General features: G+C 40.8%; 3 protein-coding genes across 4 annotated transcripts; 2 read left to right on the forward strand and 1 right to left on the reverse strand.

The window, feature by feature from the left end:
* Positions 1-504: 504 nt before the first annotated feature.
* cdc45 (CDC45 cell division cycle 45 homolog (S. cerevisiae)) lies at positions 505-10,070 on the reverse strand. Of its 2 annotated transcripts, XM_048242662.1 has the most exons (18): positions 9,866-10,070; positions 9,578-9,637; positions 9,394-9,486; positions 8,832-8,969; positions 8,469-8,615; positions 8,072-8,130; positions 7,848-7,896; positions 7,587-7,648; positions 7,408-7,458; positions 7,172-7,291; positions 5,794-5,925; positions 5,430-5,528; positions 5,169-5,330; positions 4,850-4,988; positions 3,150-3,233; positions 2,362-2,480; positions 2,158-2,234; positions 505-1,218 (listed from the first exon to the last, which is right to left on the reverse strand). In XM_048242662.1, exons 1-18 carry the CDS (start codon positions 9,914-9,916, stop codon positions 1,154-1,156), a joined length of 1,707 nt encoding a protein of 568 aa, XP_048098619.1. In that variant the 5' UTR covers positions 9,917-10,070; the 3' UTR covers positions 505-1,153. The 2 variants fall into 2 exon arrangements, with proteins under 2 accessions (XP_048098619.1, XP_048098620.1); XM_048242663.1 differs by lacking the exon at positions 2,362-2,480.
* A 370-nt stretch (positions 10,071-10,440) lies between these two features.
* On the forward strand, positions 10,441-15,549 carry ufd1l (ubiquitin recognition factor in ER associated degradation 1). The gene is made up of 12 exons (XM_048242666.1): positions 10,441-10,556; positions 10,996-11,128; positions 11,322-11,354; positions 11,469-11,590; positions 12,634-12,764; positions 12,870-12,942; positions 13,059-13,127; positions 13,363-13,431; positions 13,522-13,569; positions 13,977-14,065; positions 14,746-14,827; positions 15,144-15,549. The coding sequence occupies exons 1-12, from the start codon at positions 10,554-10,556 to the stop codon at positions 15,216-15,218; spliced, it is 927 nt and encodes a 308-aa protein (XP_048098623.1). The 5' UTR covers positions 10,441-10,553; the 3' UTR covers positions 15,219-15,549.
* Positions 15,550-15,668: 119 nt separating this feature from the next.
* Positions 15,669-19,934, forward strand: c5h22orf39 (chromosome 5 C22orf39 homolog). The gene is made up of 3 exons (XM_048242668.1): positions 15,669-15,985; positions 16,802-16,969; positions 18,952-19,934. The coding sequence occupies exons 1-3, from the start codon at positions 15,962-15,964 to the stop codon at positions 19,078-19,080; spliced, it is 321 nt and encodes a 106-aa protein (XP_048098625.1). The 5' UTR covers positions 15,669-15,961; the 3' UTR covers positions 19,081-19,934.

Here is a 19,934-nt window from a genome sequence, read left to right on the forward strand (position 1 = left end):
AATCTGTGGCAGGACAAAGCCAGATCTCACTTGTTTGAGGAGATCTATTTCTACTAGGGGAGCTACAAGAAAACTGACCATAAAGCTATATATCTAGACCAAAGCGAATGAGTGGCACATATCAAGCTAGCATGCTCGTCAGCTGACAGTGAGGAAAGCTCACTAGCTTGAAGCCAGAGGTATTTCAGTGACTCATACCTGCTTTTGAAAGGTTTTTTTTTTTTTCACATTTTCACAGGGTTTAGAGCAAGGCCCACATACTTATATAGTGACAGGTTTAAGTGGATAATGGTAAAGATAGATAGATACTTTATTGATCCCTAGGGGAAATTCAAGGACAGCTGTGTTTAAATCCCCTTCCCATGACTGTGTACCAAGAAAGTTAACTTGAGGATGTTTTAAAAACTAGCCACCAACAAGAACATTAATTGGAGAGTAAAACAACAATTGGGTCAATCTATTAAACAGAACACAAGAAAGGCAACATTGGTTAATATTGAGCTTTAATTATATATTTAAAAAGAGAAACAAAAAACACACACACACACATACAACATAGCATAATTTACAGTACAGTCAACAATAAAAAAAAGGTTATACAGAAACATACACTGACTTAAAACCTATACAATATAAACAAAACATATAGACCTGCTTGTTGTTATGGAGCAGTCAACGAGTGTTCATAATTCACTGTCTCACACACACACACACACAGGTTCTGTGTTAGCCTGTGTATGTTTGTCTCAGAGAGGTAGTCCGACTGAATGGACTGTGATGGTATTTGGCAGCAAACTGAGTTTGAACATGGCAAATCTAACATTTGCACAGGAGGGGTGCAAGATTCCACCGTGGTACAGACTACGTGCGTCTGTGTTTGGGGCATGACCATGTGTGTGTATATGTGTATGTGTGTGTGTGTGTGTGTGTGTGTGTGTGTGTGTGTGTGTGTGTGTGTGTGTGTGTGTGTGTGCGCATGTAGGAGTTTTCCCAAATGTTCTGGCTCAGCTCTGTTCTGATTTGATCAGAGATCAGTTCACATCTGCAGTATGCACCAGGCATGTGTGACCTGAGTTGAAGATACATTAATAAGCCACACACACACACACACACACTGCTCCTCTAGTATTTATTCCAGCTTCCTTTTGAGTGTTCAGGATAACAGAGTGATGAGAGCATCTAGAAACTTCCCTCGGTCCTCCGTCTTCAGCTCAATGACTAAAGAAGAGATGGAGGGAAAAGGGAGAGGAGAAGAGAAAAAAGATGAGGAAAGGGGCAGCAAGGGGGAGAGAGAGAGAGAGAGAGAGAGAGAGAGCATACGTTAGTGCATGTTACAAGGCAGATTCAATATCCTATTGTGACATTAGAAATGTCCATTTTTGATATTCGCACACCTATGAAGTACATGTTTTACAAGTCATTTTTGCAATTTCATTATGAATTTGCCAAGGTCATTGAGAATTTCAAACAAAATGTGGCATTGTGACAAGAGTTACAAATGAGAGGATTACAGAGACTTTATATGTAGCTGCATGTGTCGTTGCCACATTACCACCTTCAACAGGCATCATTTTTGCTGTATCTGCTGCAAAATATCATGTTGTCCAAAATACATAACTTTAGGTGAAGAGGCAGAATGGTGTGTTAATATATTGATGAGGGAAGTTTCTGTGCAAAGCTGTGTGTGTTTTGTGTGTGCACATCTAGGTGGTGTGAGTGTGAACCTGTTGAAAGTTCTAGAAAGGCATCTCACACCAAGCTGAGTCTAAAGGTGTGAAACTTCTTGTGTTTGCATGTGCATGTGCATGCGTGCGTCTGAGAGAAGATGTACCCAGGTGTGTGTGTGTGACTAGAAAATGTTTCTGTTCAGCTTCCACTTACTCCTGTGGTGTTGTAAATAATTGTATAAATGGGAAAAGCCTTCCCCAAAATGTCAAAAGTTAATTTAATGACACTTAGGAGAACATGTAAGCACTTGTAAGGCTGTACTTTGTTCCAGCACTACCGAGGGTAAGAGCTGCCCTCTAGTGATAAAAACATAATACTACAGGAGGAAAAAAAAAATGCATGTGTAAAAAACAACAAAATACCACAAACAAAAAAAACATGTCTATGTTAATTTCCTGTGTGTGTGTGTGTGTGTTTATGAAGACTCACTGGATGTATCAAAGCGATCGTGCAATGTCCTGGAATTAGTGCTCTCTGCAGCCTTCTCGAAGGCCCTGCCAAAGAAACTAGGGAGAGACAGAAAGGTAGCATTATTTTTGAACATTCTACATAATCTACTAAATTGCTAAATTGCTAATATGTATGCATGTAATTTGATTGCTAATTACATATGCATATGTAATACACTCTTACTTTTTCTTGTCTGATGTGTCTGACTCCGGTGGGATGCCCAACACCATTACTGTGCCTTTCTCCACATCCAGGGGCGCAGCCATCACCAATGGCAGCACCTTACAGCGCTTATTCCTGGTCTAACACAGAGACAGACACACACACAGAAACAAACCACTGAGCAGCTGCTGGTATATGCACTCATTGGCTTATAAACCTGACAGTGCACATATGTGCATTTCTGAAAGATTTTTTATTTTATTTCAGGTCCTGAAGTGTCACTGTGGCCTGGGTACCAAATGATCAGGATCTGTGTAAGGTGCAGCTAACACACCCATCGGCAGATGGGAGAGGCCAGGGCCTGACCCACACACACACACACACACACACATACTTTACTTACACACCACTGAACCTCCCTCACTCTCTTCACACACACACACACACACAAACCTCCCTCACTCTTGCCCTCTTCCACACACAAATGAACCTCCCTCACTCTTGCCCTCTTCCACACACACACACACCATTGAATCTCACACACAAAGACAGACACAGATACAGACACACAGGAGAAAAAAACTGCATTCCAGCCATAATACAAATACACCCAGGACTCCTCTCTCCTCCTCCCAGACTCATTCCCAGTCAAAACATCTATGTCTGGAAGGCCAAATACATAGATTCCCCTACTCACATAAGAACACAAACTCACACACAACTGAATCTGGAATCACACATCTGATTCTGATCTGATTCTCTCTGACACACATACACGCACACACTTGAGTGACCTGTGAGATGCTTACCGAGCACACAAAGGCTTTCAACAAGTACTTGCACAGAAGGGTTAAAGCCATGGGTTTGGAGAACAGCCTCACATCTGGAGTACCCTACACACACACACACAGACACAAGACATTATTTTCATGTAATATAATTAGAGGATTAGAGACGCACCAAAATGGAATTTTAGGGCTGATAACGATAACCGATATTTATTGGTGGCCGATACCGATACGATAACCAATAATATTACTCTTGAAATAAAAATTGTGAAAAGTGAATTGGGGACAGCATTTAAAGCAACACCAAATAACTTTTCCTCTGTCGCACGCACTATTTGTTTATCCAGCAACGGAAATAACGATGTCCACAGACAGGGTAGAATGTTGCATGGTTTTATTAAAGTATGATGTATTGCGACATCTGGTGCAAGTCAAATTTGTAGTTTCTTATGTCTCATTCCATCGAACTAAAGATCCGCTACCCGATCTGGCAAACTTACATAGTGCAGTTATAGCCGATAGAGGGCCGCGAAGCGAATGCAGAAGTGCCCTTTACCCTGTTACGAGTTGATGAACCACTGAAACGATTTTGGAAACATTATTTTAAGGTACAAAAAAACTCTTTGGTGTTGCTTTAAAGCTGCAGTTGGCAAGTCTGACATATTGAGGGGACTTAGCCAAAATATTGAATGTTTACAATTCTCATGCCCCTCCCCCACTACCACCGAGCACCCTCTCATCGAGTTTATGCTTGTAAGTGCACACCAGACTGCACCAGACTGTAATTGACAGTCAGATCTCACACAGCCCTGCTCTGATTGAACCAGAAGAACCGGGAGCTGTGGATTTTTGCAAAACAAATAACAGGCTCTAGGTAGAGGCAGAAATGCGTTTTTTTTTTTCTAAAACCGGCCGATTTATGTTGTTCTATCGGAGCATAGTGTCGGTTTCAGTGAGTATGATCAGTAAAATCTTGCCAACTGCAGCTTTAATAAGCATCATGTAATTGCAGTAACTTTACCTACCACCAATGATGGACAGAATTCATAATAGTCCTCAATGGTAGAGCAGTCAACAAAATAGCAGTAGCCCTGGCTTATGTGTGGCTCCTTTAAGTGAGCCTGACGTCAGTGAGTTGCAAGTGAGTGGCCAGGGACAGTGTATGAATCATTTTCATATCTATGGAGTGCGGGTAACTGAATAAAGCTGCAACTTCTCGGACTGTATCTTGTGTCCGTCTACTCTGTTGCGCATTTGTTTCTCCGACTAGCGCGGTTAAGTGCAAACACACCAGCACAAGAAGCCTCTAGGTAGGCTCGCTCCGCTCAGGTTAAACGGAGGATCATTCATGAAAAGATTTTGGGCTGCACAGATTCAACGCAGATCCACAGATCTTGTTAGAATGGTAAAATACATCCACACCGTTGACATTATTTTGAGGAAGTATAGCCAACCAAGCTCAAGTAGCTCAGTGTAGCCAGGCGGGCCTTACATATGCATAGTTAAGAAATTTAAAAAATATCGGACGGAATTCTGTTATCAGAATAATAATAATAATAATAATAATAATAATAAAATAATGTTTTCACTTATCGGCCACCGATATATTGTGCATCCCTACTGAGGATGTTACTACATGCTCAATATGGATGACGATGACCGAGAGAGAGAGAGAGAGAGACAGACACAGAGACAGACACAGAGACAGAGAGAGAGAGTACCTCCATCAGGTAGCAATAGAGAAAAGGTCCTTGGGACAAGATGAGATTAGTGCAGATGCAGCTGGCTATGGTCTGCTGGATAGCTTTAAGCTTCTTTTTGGCAAAATCAATACCCAAGTGCAACTGTTCCAGATTACTCCTAGAGAGGGAGACAATGACACAAATGTCCATCTCTGATCAACCTATTTACATTATTCAAATTCATTTAGGAGATTAAAAAAAACACATGTCAAAAACATCTGTTAGATGATCACACTGACAGGTGTAGTGTGTATACTATAAAATGTGTTTTAACAAAAGTGTCTTTGTCTGCGTGTACCGGCTGAGGCAGTCCAGTGCTCTGATGAAGTTGTCTGCTGCACTCTCGTCCTTTTCCACATTCTCCAGCAGAGCAGCAGCAGCGTGTACCACATCTGTTGCTAGGAAACGGTTCTTAAAGCCAAAGTGAACGCTAAACGTCTGGACACGGATATCCTTCAAGCTGAACACAAACACAAACACACATTTATTAACACAACATATTTGAAAATACACAAATGTAGAAAACAAATTACACACACTCAAACACACACTCCTTTACCCAAACTTATTTGAAGATTCTTCTATGACCTCACGCAGGTTCTCTTTGATCGTCATGTCCATGCAGTTAAACTTCTGTCGAACCTGTTTTAGAGGTAGACTGAGCGAGCGAGAGCGAGAGAGAGAGAGAGAGGCGAGAGAGAGAGAGAGCGAGAGAGAGAGAGAGCGAGAGAGAGAGAGAGAGAGAGAGAGAGAGGCACCTAGCACATCAGATATAATCTCAGCTTTATTCTATATTCTCAGCTATATCAATATATTCTTACAAGAAAGGATTCCACATTGACTACAGCTGTCAATCACTAAAACACACACATTTGTCTGCAATTAATTGTCCTGAGCTACCACTGTGTGGTACACATGCTCACCCCATGTCTGCGAGGAACTCCTGTAGTTTCTTCTGGCCGTTAATAGACCAGAGCTTGAAGCCGCAGGAGGTGTAGCAGGAGTTGCAGATGCTCTCATATAGAGACCAGTGCTGATAGAGAGCCAAACGCAGACTGGATGCTAGGTTAGGGACAATACTGATTCTTACAAACACTCTACACACACACACACACACACACACACACACACAAGACCGATTCTTACAAACATCACACAATACAGATTCTTACAAACATCACACAATACTGATTCTTACAACCACACACACACACACACACACAATACTGATTGACTGAGGGAGTAGCATGACTGACTGAGGGAGTAGCATGACCGACCGACCGATTCTTTTCGATACTTTGTTTAGAAAAATTTGAAGCGATGCGATTCAATGCGATATTGGGGTCTGTAGTCGATAGGTAATTATAGATTTTGGTTAATTTTAATGGAATTAAAAAATGGCAAATATTATTGGCTAAATTATAGGCCAAATAAACATTGACTGTGAAATTAGTTTTACAGAGTGTTATCTTCTCCCCCCTGAAACGTCCCATCACTAGCTAGATGCTTTCGAATTTAACATGGTTTAAACTCATATGTTGCAGTAGAAGTGACATTTCTGTCACTGTGAAAGGAAACTAGCCTATTTGGAATATTCTGTCCGCTGTTCCTTTTATGAGAACACTTTTACTGACTGATCAAGCCTTCATTAGGCTATTGAATGCTTTAAGCTATATACTTAATTCACCATTAACTAGATTAGTGGTTCTACACACAGTTGTCATCTAAATGTAGTGTTTTGTAGGCTCAAAGCATTTCACGTTCATCACTCAGTTGTGGTGTAGGCCTATGTCTTGAGTATTCAAGTTTTCCTACCGTTTTAATAAAAACGCACTTGTGGTTAAAGTAAAGAATTGTTTTAACTCGTTTTCTTGCAATTCCCACATAACATTAGATACTAGGCCTAGGTTACATTAAACATTTTGTTGGTTACGTCTATGACTAGATCGAACTTGTTACTGAAAGGTTCATAGGTGGAATAATTGTGTTATTGTACGGTTCTGGATGATCACAGCTCGTGAACTCTGGTTCCTCTGGTAGAGCGGTAGAGGTTCAAAAGCAGATAATCAGACCGTTTAACTCCCCCCCCCAAAAAAACTTTGGATCTGCACGATTCACACAAGTCACCCAAAATGACGTGAAAAAAGCGGGAGACGCCGAAAAACGTGCTGTTTGCATCCCTGCTAGACACACACCACTGATTCTTATAATCACTACACAAAGATTCAGAACTTAACACCAAATGCAATACAGAGAAACAGGCAGGCAGGCAGACAGACGCTCATGTGAAGTGAAGGATACTCGTATTGGAAGGAGATCCTCATGCAGTCGATAGACAGAGAGTTCTCCTCATCCTCATTCCGATGGTTGTGACGAGACACATGCCTCTGTAGTGTGGCTATGTCCGTCACATACTTCATACTGAAACAAAACACAAACACACACACACGTCATGCTTATCATCTCTAATCTCTATGCAAGATGTGTCTTTTATAAGTGTGCGATCAATGTCTATGAAATATTAAATATGGACTTACTTAGGGATTTTGTCATGGACCCACTGCTCTGTCAAACCAATGATGGTCCACCTTTTTAATTACAGAAGAAAAAATAATAATCATTAACAAACTATCACAGTCGGTTACACACACACACACACACTCATCTTAACGCAACATACACACCAAGTTTCTGGAATGCTGTGTGCGTGACTTACCACAGCATGTCTTTGTTGTCTTTAGTCATTACCCAGGCCAGTTCAAAGATGACCAGAGCTGCCTGAAACAACACAAGCACATGAGAAATGCAACCTAAGGTACAGCCTGCTTGCTGTGAGTTGTTGAAGAGGAAGAGAAAGAGAGAAAGCATTACTACATCATTCTCTGTTAATTTTGTCCCCCAACAGAAAATGTCAATCCTGCAAGTTCTGTAAAGGAGGGAATATCTGTTCAAAAGAGCAATTCATTTTAGTACTTACTGAAGTGCCATGGTATTCATACTGCTCATAATCAAATAAGATCTCCCTCCTGAAACAAACACACACACACACACACACACACAAACACACACAAATGTACCCAATTTAAAAAAACTCCAATCAGACTGATTAGGGAATGGTGCTCAGAGACTCCAGAAAACACCATTACTGAGAGTGCGGTCAGAAAGTGCTTTATGTAAACCAGCTCCAGAATCCTCAATTACCTGCGTGCCTCCCACTCCCTTTTTGCTCTCTGCCTCTCGATCCTCCTCTCCACCGCACCCTAGAACACACACACACACACAATGAGTTGAAAATCCATCAAAACATGCACACCAGCACACACACACATTCTTCACTCAACATTACATCTTGTTGGTGAAACAAAGCTTTAGGACCAAGTTGGAGTCAAAACTACACTATTCTGCTACAAGACAGGTAGGGGAGAGACTATGGTGTAAAATATCTAGTCATTGCTTAATAGTGAATGAAACTATTAGCAGGCAAAAACGAATTGTGCTCTATAGCGAGAAAATGTTAACTGTATAGAACACACAAACCCTACTGCACAAGTCTCACAGAAGGACACAATGAACTTTGACAGATACACAGATCACAAACCTCATCAAAACGCCTACGTTTCCCAGAGGGCTCTGAGCCATCACTCTCATTCCCAGAATCTTCCCCCTCCTCATCCTCGTCATCTCGGAAGATGTCATCATAAGAAGGAACGCCTAGGTCATCATCTTGTTTTATTAGGAGCTTAATCTGGGAAGACATTTCAATTATAGTTTATGTATATTGCCATGCTATTGTAGTACAGTACCGAACACTCCACAAAAGCTCTCACATGTCAGTGCCTGACTAGTACCAGATATCTACACAGTGGATCATATGTAACACATTGGGCAATACAGGTGTGGATTTTAGTATGGCTCATATGCTGTTTTTTACACTGAGATAAAGGGCTCTGCCCATGATTACCTGAGTGTCATTGTACACGTTGACCACGTCCACCGGTCGGTGCGTGTCACAGATGAAGAAGATGGTGTCATCTTCTGGCTGCAGCGTCTCCAGAAGGTCAACGTTCGCCCCACAGTTTATAAGGACAAAATACCGATACTACAAGCATGCATGCACATAGACACAGACAGACACACACACACACAATGTCAGCACTTTGTGTTAAATAAACAAATGTTCTTCAGCTCACATCATAACATGTAAAAATACAATGTAATATCTATTCATATTCAAAAGGGGGTTGAATTAACCTAAACTTAGAAATTTCTTCCTGACAGGGTCAGAGTAACTGTAAAGTTGGTATGTCATTCTTGGTGAAAGTCAGACAGATACGTCAAGTGTCATTATTGTTAAAGTTACATAACAAACTCAACACCACCTGCCGTTTTAACAACTGGTCAAGATCTTTCCCCATATGCGCGGACAATCGGGTTGTTTGTGTGGGGCAGGCTGCTAAGTGCTAAATGCATTGTCAACACATTGAAAGTATCAACAGATGCGTAGTCAAAGGAACACGTCTCACCTGTTCTTTGTGCTCAATGAAAGCGGTGCTCAGATCCTGCCACCCCGTCACAAGGACCAGAGTGTACTGCACTTGATCGCAGTGGAATAGAGCCTTTGAATTTCAAGATACAAACATATAGTATTATTAAAGTATCTGCCATACATTTTGAATCAGGGAGATCAGGCATATACTCGACACTGACCTGGAGAACTTTGCAGGCGCACAATGCATCGATGTCCGGAGCTACCAGGAGTGCTACTCTCTAAATGAAAGGTTGAAGACAAACCAAGTGACTCGTCAAATTACGATACTCTACGCGTGTTAACAAATATTAGTATAACGCTATTCAACACATCGCAGTCACATAAATCTAATGTTTCCTCGAGTGCAAATGTTAACTAGATTGTGCCACGGACTAGCTAGTTGGGTAACTTGAATTAGCAAATAACTCAAAGTGTTAACGTTAACATAGCTACAAGCAGGTCCTTACCTGGTGGACAACAACGTCATAAAATTCCTTTCGAATATCTGTTACAAACATATTAAAACCTAGCTGATAAAATAGTTCTAATAAATGTTTAAATTGTTAATAAAACCCCGTCTCAAATGCTTTCTGCTTTGTTGTTCAACTTGTCTGTAGCAAGTTGCGAAGCTTGCGTTTCCTTGTTAAAAATCTGGCGCCAAATCTGATTATTGTTGCATTGGGTGTTTTCAAGTGCAATAGCCAATCGAATTTCCGTTCTAAAAGACTAAATGACAAGCACTAGACCAATAGAAAAGCTCTGGTTCTATCCAATCGGATACATCATGAGGCATCTTCCACCCCCACCTCCATTATTTTATTCATTTTCAACACTGCACGTTTCAAGTTACAGTGAAGGCTAACCTTAGATGTATTGTATTACAGATGACAGGAGAAATTATTTCGAGTAGGATTAAATTATGGAAAAACCATAGACTGTAAAAGGGAAAAACTTGAATCCTCTCATATCATGGAACTTATGCACCGAGGTGCCGCCCTCTCTGTATTTTGATTGGTATTTTCGGGTTTGTTTTGCTGCTCCGTCACTTCCCTTGTGGTTGCATACACTTCCTGGAGATGATATAGCAGTCTGTGAAGTAGCAGTTGCTATTGTTGATTAGTATTGCTTAAGTTGCACAATTCATAGTTTGCAAATATGGTACGTACATGCATATATGCTCATTATTTACTTGTAATGATTCTTAACCATTGGTTGACTCGATGATTGTCTCGATAGATAAAGAATAATCAAGTTAACTCGCCACTGGAGTTACGGTGGCTATCTAGTTGGTTGTTTTGCTGACAAACATACTTGATTGTGTACATATTTAAACTGGATAAATCAATGTATTCACATGGGCCACCGTAACTGCAACTAGAAAATATGTTGTCAATACATTTTGTTTTGTAAAGCAATCGCTTTATGTATTGAGGTCTGTGGTTTGATGCCCCACAGTAAGCAACCCATGTTGTTGAATTGGTGTCAAAAATAGCCAGTCATCTAGCTTGGTTCCTAATATCCTGTCTGTCAACATGACCGTGAAAGGGTTTGTCTTTATGATGATACGAAAGTAAATGTTGTCTTTCTCTCCACACAGTTTTCATTCAATATGTTTGACCATCCGATGCCTCGGGCCTTCCAGAATCGCTTCTCTACACAGTACCGCTGCTACTCTGTGTCCATGCTCGCGGGGCCTAATGACAGATCAGACGTGGAGAAGGGAGGAAAAAGTACACGGATTTAAATTCTCTGCATGCTCCTCTGTAAATCTAAGAGAATTGTTATCATTCAGGTTCCACTATAACCTCCCATGCATGCCAATCCAGTCTTTGGAATTACACAGTATGGTGTGAATGAGTAGAGAAATGCAATTGTTTGTATTTTGTATTGTACTTTAAAATCCACTTTTATTTCTCTTTTTAGTAATAATGCCTCCTTCAGCACTGGACCAGTTAAGTAAGTACTGCCAAGGAAAACCCATTTTATGCACATTCAAATGATCATCCTTGCACACAAATAGCTTTGCTGCCATGCTCAATTGCCTATTTTTGTGATATCCCTCAAATCTAGGCAGGTTGAACATCACATATCCCATGCTGTTCAAACTGACCAATAAGAACTCAGACAGGATGACACACTGTGGAGTGCTCGAATTTGTGGCTGATGAGGGGATCTGCTACCTGCCGCATTGGGTAAGTCAGGATGATTTGTCATTCCTGCACAGAACATTGCACATGGCGATTGTATTGTGATTGTAATCCAGGAGCCTACACTTTATGCCAAATACAGCAAATTGGTCCCCGTGACCCTCTAGCTGTTTGATCTGTGTGTGTGTATTAAAGAAAACGAGAAACTGACTGACATAAACCAATCCAGCCAATCAACTAATTGCTTTAGTTAGTTACTAGTAGCATTGAAGGGATGGGTGCCATTTGGTTGGCTATGGAACTCAAACATCAATCACCTTTTCCTAATTACGGACTCTACCTTGACGGTCTGGAAATTACATTGGAAGTGGAATTGTTGACAATTAATTGTATGACAAGATTTTGTTGACTTGTTGATGTAAGTATAGAAATGCAAATGCATGACTACTGTATACCTTGGCAACAACACACAGTGAAACATGAGGTCTAGGGGGAAAAACTGAGAATAGTGCTGTGTATAAGAATGAAAAGTTGAAAAGAAAAGGTAACACATCTTTACATCAATATCATCAGGCTTGGAAAAATCTTTGAAACGCAAACAATGATAGCAGCCGTGGCCTACTGGTTAGCACTTCGGACTTGTAACCGGAGGGTTGCTGGAACCCCGACCAGCAGGCCACGGCTGAAGTGCCCTTGAGCAAGGCACCTAACCCCTCACTGCTCCCCGAGCGCCGCTGTTGTTGCAGGCAGCTCACTGCGCCGGGATTAGGGTGTGCTTCACCTCACTGTGTTTTCACTGTGTGCAGTGTGTTTCACTAATTCACAGATTGGGATAAATGCAGAGACCAAATTTCCCTCACGGGATCAAAAGAGTATATATACTTACTATACTTACTTATACAATGTCCATCTGAAATGCACCGCTAACAACAGAGTGTTCAGCGCACCACTGTTTTTGTTGAAACATACATTTTTTTACATTTTGTTGGGGCTGAACACAACACACCTGGTGTGTGTTTTCTGTCTGTCTGTGTCTTGTTTTCTGTGTGTGTGTGTGTGTGTGTGTGTGTTTTGATTTGGCCCAACAGATGATGCAGAACCTGCTGCTGGAGGAAGGGGGATTGGTACAGGTGGAGAGTGTGAACCTGATGGTGGCCACCTACTCCAAGTTCCAGCCACAGAGCCCTGACTTCCTGGACATCACAAATCCTAAAGCAGTGTATGTCATCTACATATTCATGTTTTGTTCAACATTATACTGTGTGTGTACGTGGCCGTGTGTGTACATAATCCATGTACAAATGTTTTCATTCTTTCTCTATAGGTTAGAAAATGCTCTGAGAAACTTTGCCTGTTTGACAACCGGTGATGTGATTGCTATAAACTACAATGAAAAGGTGACAGTCATTTTTAGTTTTGCAACAAATCCAACTGCAGAATTTTTACTAAGAACATATTTAAATTATGCATGTTCCATCAAATGAGACCGTATGTTTTACTTTTTTTCCCTCAGATCTATGAGCTCCGAGTTATGGAAACGAAACCTGACAAAGCTGTATCAATTATTGAGTGTGACATGAACGTGAGTGTTTAGCACAGCACAGAGAGGAAAATGCATGTATTCAGATGAATAACATACACTTAATTGATAAATACAATATGACCTGTGTTAAATTTCATAGTGCTTTACTTGTACATATGTATGTGGGTTATTAAGCTATGAGTTGAGCTTAGTCATCTGCTGAGAACCTTTACATACAGTATGTGTAATCAGACCAGACCATGCTGAGGGCATGCATGTTGCTTTTTTATCTCAGGTGGATTTTGATGCCCCACTGGGATACAAAGAACCAGAGAGACATTCACATCATCATGAGGAACCTGCGGTATGAGCTTTTTGGAGAGCATTATTACTATTTATAAAATTATAAAACTTTTGTCTTTTCCTAAAATACTGTGTGTCGTATTATTTCTAGGAGGAAGACACAGATCCAAGCAACTATGAGATGGACCTAGGTTTCAGAGTAAGTATATCACTGGGCAATTCCACGGAAAATGGACTTTTTGTCACATCCATAACGCCAGTGAAATGCCTTGGCATTTGTATGATGTGAATGATCACATTCATTTTTTGTGCATTTTTTTCTCATTTACATTCTTTTTTTCTCATTTACATTCTTTTTTTTCTCATTTACATCCAAAAATAGCAAATGCTCAAATTTCATGTAATCATTCACATCATACTACGATACCATCACATTTTATTGGTGTTATGGATGTTACAAAAAATGTAATTTTCCATGGAATTGCCCTACTACTTTAACTCAACATTAGTGAAATAAGAGTTGTAAAGTATAAATTACAGATTTGCTACTGTTGATCGCTGGCTCAGTTTGAATAATTTCATGAAGGGTTCTTCTGTGTGTCTCAGGCCTTTACAGGATCAGGCAACCGTCTGGATGGGAAGACGAAAGGCATCGAGCCCAGCCCTGCCCCCATTGACCCCAGTGACATCAAACGGTCAGAACCGGCCACAGAGGCTCACCGCACTGCTCAAACTCATCAACCACATGATGCAACAACATATTTTACATTATTTATAGCCTGTGTGTTCCCATGCTGCCTTGCGCGTGATTTGATTCACGCTGCTAAGGCAGCCTGGAGACCATGGAGCAAATTTTCGCCTGAGATAGGGAACCAATCACAGAACAGGGGGGAAAGCAAGACGATGATGAGCTTTGCACAGACGATTTGATAGACATCCGTGGCACCCAATAAACGGATCTGGGCATTTTTTTCAAATACGAGAAAATGAACGTTTGGTTCCCAGACCACGTCTCATTGAGAAGTGGTGGCGCTAGCCAGGCTACATTATTTATATTTTAAATATAGACTTTGACACCCAAAGTCTCTGCTTTGGTATTGTGTACTAGGCAAAGGTATATGCCTTTGTAAAAAACTTCTGTCGGCTCTGTGGGTACTCACGCACACATATCTATCATTGTACTAATCTGGGTACCCAGAAGTTCGCATCATGCATCATTGTACATACCTGGGATTTATATTATGTTATTTACAGTTATTTACAGTTTACAATGTTTAGTTCATGTTGTGGATGCTTCTCATGTGTGGGTCTACTTGCTGTATGTATTGAAGAGTTACAGTAATGCCTAATCTAAATCCAATCTATGCACCCACAGTGGGATCCCCAACTATGAGTTCAAACTCGGTCGCATCACATTCATGAGGAACTACCGGCCACAGGCACGCAGAATAGAGGAAGTGAGTAGGAGAGATGGGACTTGATGCTCATGCATGCACAGTTGCACACACACATCTCTTTTAGCAGATATTTGCCATGGGAAAGAGGATCAGATCAGAATGGCAGATGTCTTAATCAGTTAATGTCTGTGTGTAATACACTCCATGAAAAAAAATGACCAGTTGTAATGCACTCCATGAAAACTTACCAGCTTGTGTTCTGTAAAAAAAAAAGGATCACCCAGTACTGTGTGATGCACAAGCAGGGGAAGAGGAATGTAGCACTAGTTGTTGATAATCCATTACTCACATGTGGCTTTTGACTGTGTGTTTCCAGGACGACGCAGGAAACAATTTTATTGCGTTCTCTGGAGAAGGCCAGTCTCTGCGCAAGAAAGGTCGCAAGCCGTGAACAACAGACCAAACAATGCTCAAGTCGTTACAAATAAACAAACAAGCAAAGCTGATTTGGATCCATTTGCTTTTTCTCTTTCTTTACACTCTCCTTCCAGAACTGATGTTTTTTTTTTTCTCAGATATGAGTGAGTGAAAGAACAAGGTATTGTGTAAATGCTTTTCTTTACGGTGGGGGTGACTTCTTGAATTTGTATAGAATAATTAAGTGTGGATATGGAGAAACTCTTTCAAACCATTGGTGTTGGTCATTTGTAGGACCAACATAAAACAAATGTTAATTTATAACATTCATTTAAAGAATTTCAATAAATTGTTTCCTCTAGTAATGTTTTGCATTCCTGTTATATGTTTAGAGAACGTGAGAGAATTTGGGGAGGGAATGAGGTATATATTGGTATAAAAGATATCACCACCTGCACAACTTTTTAGTTGTACAGACCTGCATCTAAAATAACATCCCAATGACATATGACCACCTACACAGACACTGAAACATCCCCACCAAAATGATCTCATGACATTTAGACAGTTCTCTTCAATCCATGATCATTGTCGCAATGCAATCAGGTTGCAATCCATGGTTAAGAAGCACTAGCTGCGTAGGCTATCTGCCTAAATGCCACTCCTGAAAACGATAATCTTTTTCAAGCAACAAGTATAATTTTGAATAACGTTTCCATCGATGTGGAAGATATTAGTCGGAAGTTAAAACTTGATTCCGTTTTCAGATCACACGCAATGGCTGGGTCAGAGGCATGGAGGGTAAGCTTACTTACGTCTGATTTCTGAAACTGTAACTCACTACTTTTATGTCCTCGTATAAATGCGGACTATATTGGTTTTCACATTTGCTCTTTTTTTCATCAGAGTTTGTGTCGGTGTTTAATCTTTATTGTTCAGGGCATATTGTATTTGTTTGCACGCTGTTAGCTATGTAGCATATATAGCTTACTTGGTTGATGCTAGTTCGTTGAATGACATTAGAGGTCTTGTTTTGTGAGTTACTGCTAGCCATTACATTTGAGTCCTTACAACACCTCCATATTACACAGATCCTTTGTTTCGTATGAATAGTTGTATGTTAAACGCTAACGTCCTCCAATTGTGTATTCAAGCTAGTTAGCAGGCTAACGTTACTCATTGCCAAGCCAGCTATCTGTAACTTCTGTCAGTAAACCCACTTCACTCTAACGTTAGATAACCGTATTGACATAGTCAGGTGGAGAAGCCTCTCACTGACCTAGCAGCTAAACAAAAAGGAAAATTGATTATGGTTAATGACTATGTAGAGGCTATGAGGGCATTTGTTTAGGCCACGGAGAAACTATGAGTAATTCTCCGACTGAATGGAGGACACCAGAATGTCTGCATATTTTCTTAAATATTTCCAGTTAAATAATGTAACACGTTTTATCCACTGTTGTGTACCAATTATTGTGTTGGTGAAGGGGTTTGATTGCGGTCAGGTCAGGAGGACACTGTAAGACTGTCCATGTCCAATACCTACATTCAGTGACATTCTTGACTATTTTCCTGAGACATTTGTGATTTGTCCCATTCTGCCTTGTCAATCCCCAGCCGCCTCGTACATGTGAAGACTACTGGAGTGAGTTCCGACACTGCAAGAGTCTGTGGAACCGCTTCCATCACTTCTACACCTTTGGCACTCATCCTGCTTGCAAGCAGTGGAAAGAGGACTACGCCAACTGCAAAGAATGGGAGAAGAGCCATAGCACACAAGCCCAGGTGAGCCCCAGAATTCTGGACATCAAAATAGTTTACAGAGCTTGCAAAAATGTATGTTGCAAAGGTTAAGTGTTTCTGTTTCCTCCCCTCCTATGGATTCCCCATCCACTGAATAAGTTAGATATAATTAATGAGGCATGTCAAAATAGACACATGCTTGAAAGTCTTTGTTAAATTACTTTTTACCTGTAGGGGAAGCGCATGTTAGACACATCAACCACACCCTCAACTTCAGGTGGCCAAGTGTGTACTGTGGCCTAAAAGCTATTTTGGGGAGTTTAATAAACAAATGATCAAAGTTTATTGAAATTAAAGGCCCAGTCAGTGGTTGCGCTAGCCTGGATGCCAGCCAAACTTAGTCCCGCCCACAACATTTGAGGTCGGGAAGTTCGGTCTGGCATTGCTCCATAGTGGAGCAACTATGCTCGCACCAGAGCTGTGCGGACCAATCAAATCGGGCTTTACGATGATGGACAGGTGAGCAACAGCGCCTCGTCTGAGCACACTTAGGTTGATTATGTTTGCAACAAAAACGCTGTGGCTAGAAGGAGACAGATGGCTTCTAAAGGCCCATTCACACCAAGAACGATAATGATAACTATAACTATAACCATAACGATAAAAGCGTTCACACTGAACAACGATAAACAAAGTCTCTCATTGTGTTAATAAATGTGAGGGCTAAAATTCGATGGGTTCTGATTGGCTATTAGCATTTTATCGTTGTGAAAATCGCTCTGAAAGTGATCCCCAATGATGTCGTTATCGTTATAGTTTATGTGTGAACATCATCATTCATATTAACGAGAACGATATTTATTTATAGTTATTGTTATCGTTATCGTTTTTGGTGTGAATGGGCCTTAAGTCCCCATATGGAAAACAATATTATTTCAATGAGGTTTTATCACTGAAAACGATTATTTCTGAATGTGGGAAAACTCATGGTCTCACTTTCATCAAGGGAAAACAGCTTGTTGCATTGTGACATGTTGTTCCCTTGTTCGTTTGAAATCTCTGATTGACCACCTGTTCGAGGGATTTGCGACAGCCTTTCCCAGCTGTTTATAACATGTTTGTAGCATCAGTGTTCAACGGAATTATTTTTTAAAACGGAGGGGATATAGGCTATTAGTTTTTTCCTAAAAGCCTACCCTACTACGTATCTCTTAGATTTCGCTAATGAGTATTGTAGGAGATATTGACGGTACAATAACTTTTACAAAAGACCAGAAAACAATGTTAAGGCATTTGTGAAGAAGAAGGTGGTTCATGTGTTCTTCCTACATCTCACTGTAAGCTATTTCGTTGCTCTGATTGGTTAGGTCTATCCAATTAAGTGCAGCCCCCTGTATCGGTTGAAACACGCCCCATAATTACGTCCCAATAAAGCAGTATCAGACTCATATTCTGACTAGAATTTGAGTATGACGACGTCAGGCTATGATTGTGCATGAAGTTGCGTTTGTTTGGGTTTATGTATATTTATATGTATTAGCAGAAACTTTTTTCCAAAACAACGTACATCATATTTTGGACCAAGGACCAAACAAAACACACCTGAGAGGTAGCTTGTCTCAGTATTCCCAAAGAAACTCCACGTAGGGTTTTGTTTCTAGTTTTTGGAGCCTGTGCTGCCTACAGAGACCTTTTTTGCCCTTGAGCAAGGCACCTAACCCCTCACTGCTCCCCGAGTGCCGCTGTAGCAGGTAGCTCACTGCTCCGGGTTAGTGTGTGCTTCACCCACTCTGTGTTCACTGTGTGCTGTGTGTGTTTCACTAGTTCACGTGAAATGTGATTTACGTGATTGGGTTAAATGCAGACCAAATTTCCCTCACGGGATCAAAAGAGTATATACACTTATACTTATACCATGTCCTCAAGCTAAGAGAAAAGAGTCTTAGAGAAGCCTGTAATCAAACAATACTGACATGATTATTCTGAAAATATTTCATGTCTGTCTTTCGCTTTCCGTCCTTTAGGATGCTCTGCAGGAGAGTGAGCGCCACCGTGTGGCAGAACAGAAAAAGTTCACCCCAGTGTGGGAGCTCAGGAAGGAGCCTCCTAAAGACTGGCACATGCCCCTCAATCAGGGCAAGGAGGACTCCTGAAACTGCCCCGCCAAGACCCTCCCACTCACATACAAATGCCCTTCAATACCTCATCTAGTCATCCTCCAGCCATACTCTTCTTTGTTCTAGTTAACTGGTGCTTGCCTAGAGGCCTCCACAAACATCCACAGGACTTGACATGTCTCATTCTGACACTCAGAAAGGGGATTAATTTACCCACTAGATGTGCATTTGGAATGGCACTTTTTTGTGTGCAAAATGTTTTTCTGATACACATGTTGAAGAACTAACACTAGCTAATCCTTGTCCTAAAGGACAGACATGTATCTCCTTTATCTGTCTCCCACTCCTTTCTGACAGAATTGTGATTGTTGGCCTGGTAGAGTAAATTCTGCAGATTTAGGATTCACTGATGCCCGTTCTATTTATGCAGGGAACACCAGAAGGCTTTTAGAAATGGTCTGACCTGTGGGGATTAAGCCCTCAATTAGAATATTCTGTGAAGTGATGACATTTAGACATGAGATCAGATTCAGATTGACCCTACATCAGATCCTCTAAATGCTCAGTAATTACATAACATTTGAAATGCAACTGTAATCTGTGGTTACCTCCTGCCCAGAAGGTGTCAGTTAAGGTATGTTGATAATGTGAATCATAAGTGTTCAGCATACAAGGTTCCAATACACAAATATGAATGTGAAGATCTGGTCAGATCTACTACACTTGAGATTTATGAAGCACAGATTCTGACTGTGCTGTCGTCTCCAGTCATAAGAAAACCATACAAGATGGGGTGATCTTTTTTAATGGTTCACACAACACCTTATTTACAGCCCTAATGTTTTTTTCAAAAGCAAATGCATATCAAATAAAAAGAGACACAAACTGCA

This window comes from Alosa alosa, chromosome 5 (genome assembly GCF_017589495.1).
Source record: "Alosa alosa isolate M-15738 ecotype Scorff River chromosome 5, AALO_Geno_1.1, whole genome shotgun sequence".
NCBI classification, from domain to species: Eukaryota; Metazoa; Chordata; class Actinopteri; order Clupeiformes; family Clupeidae; genus Alosa; species Alosa alosa.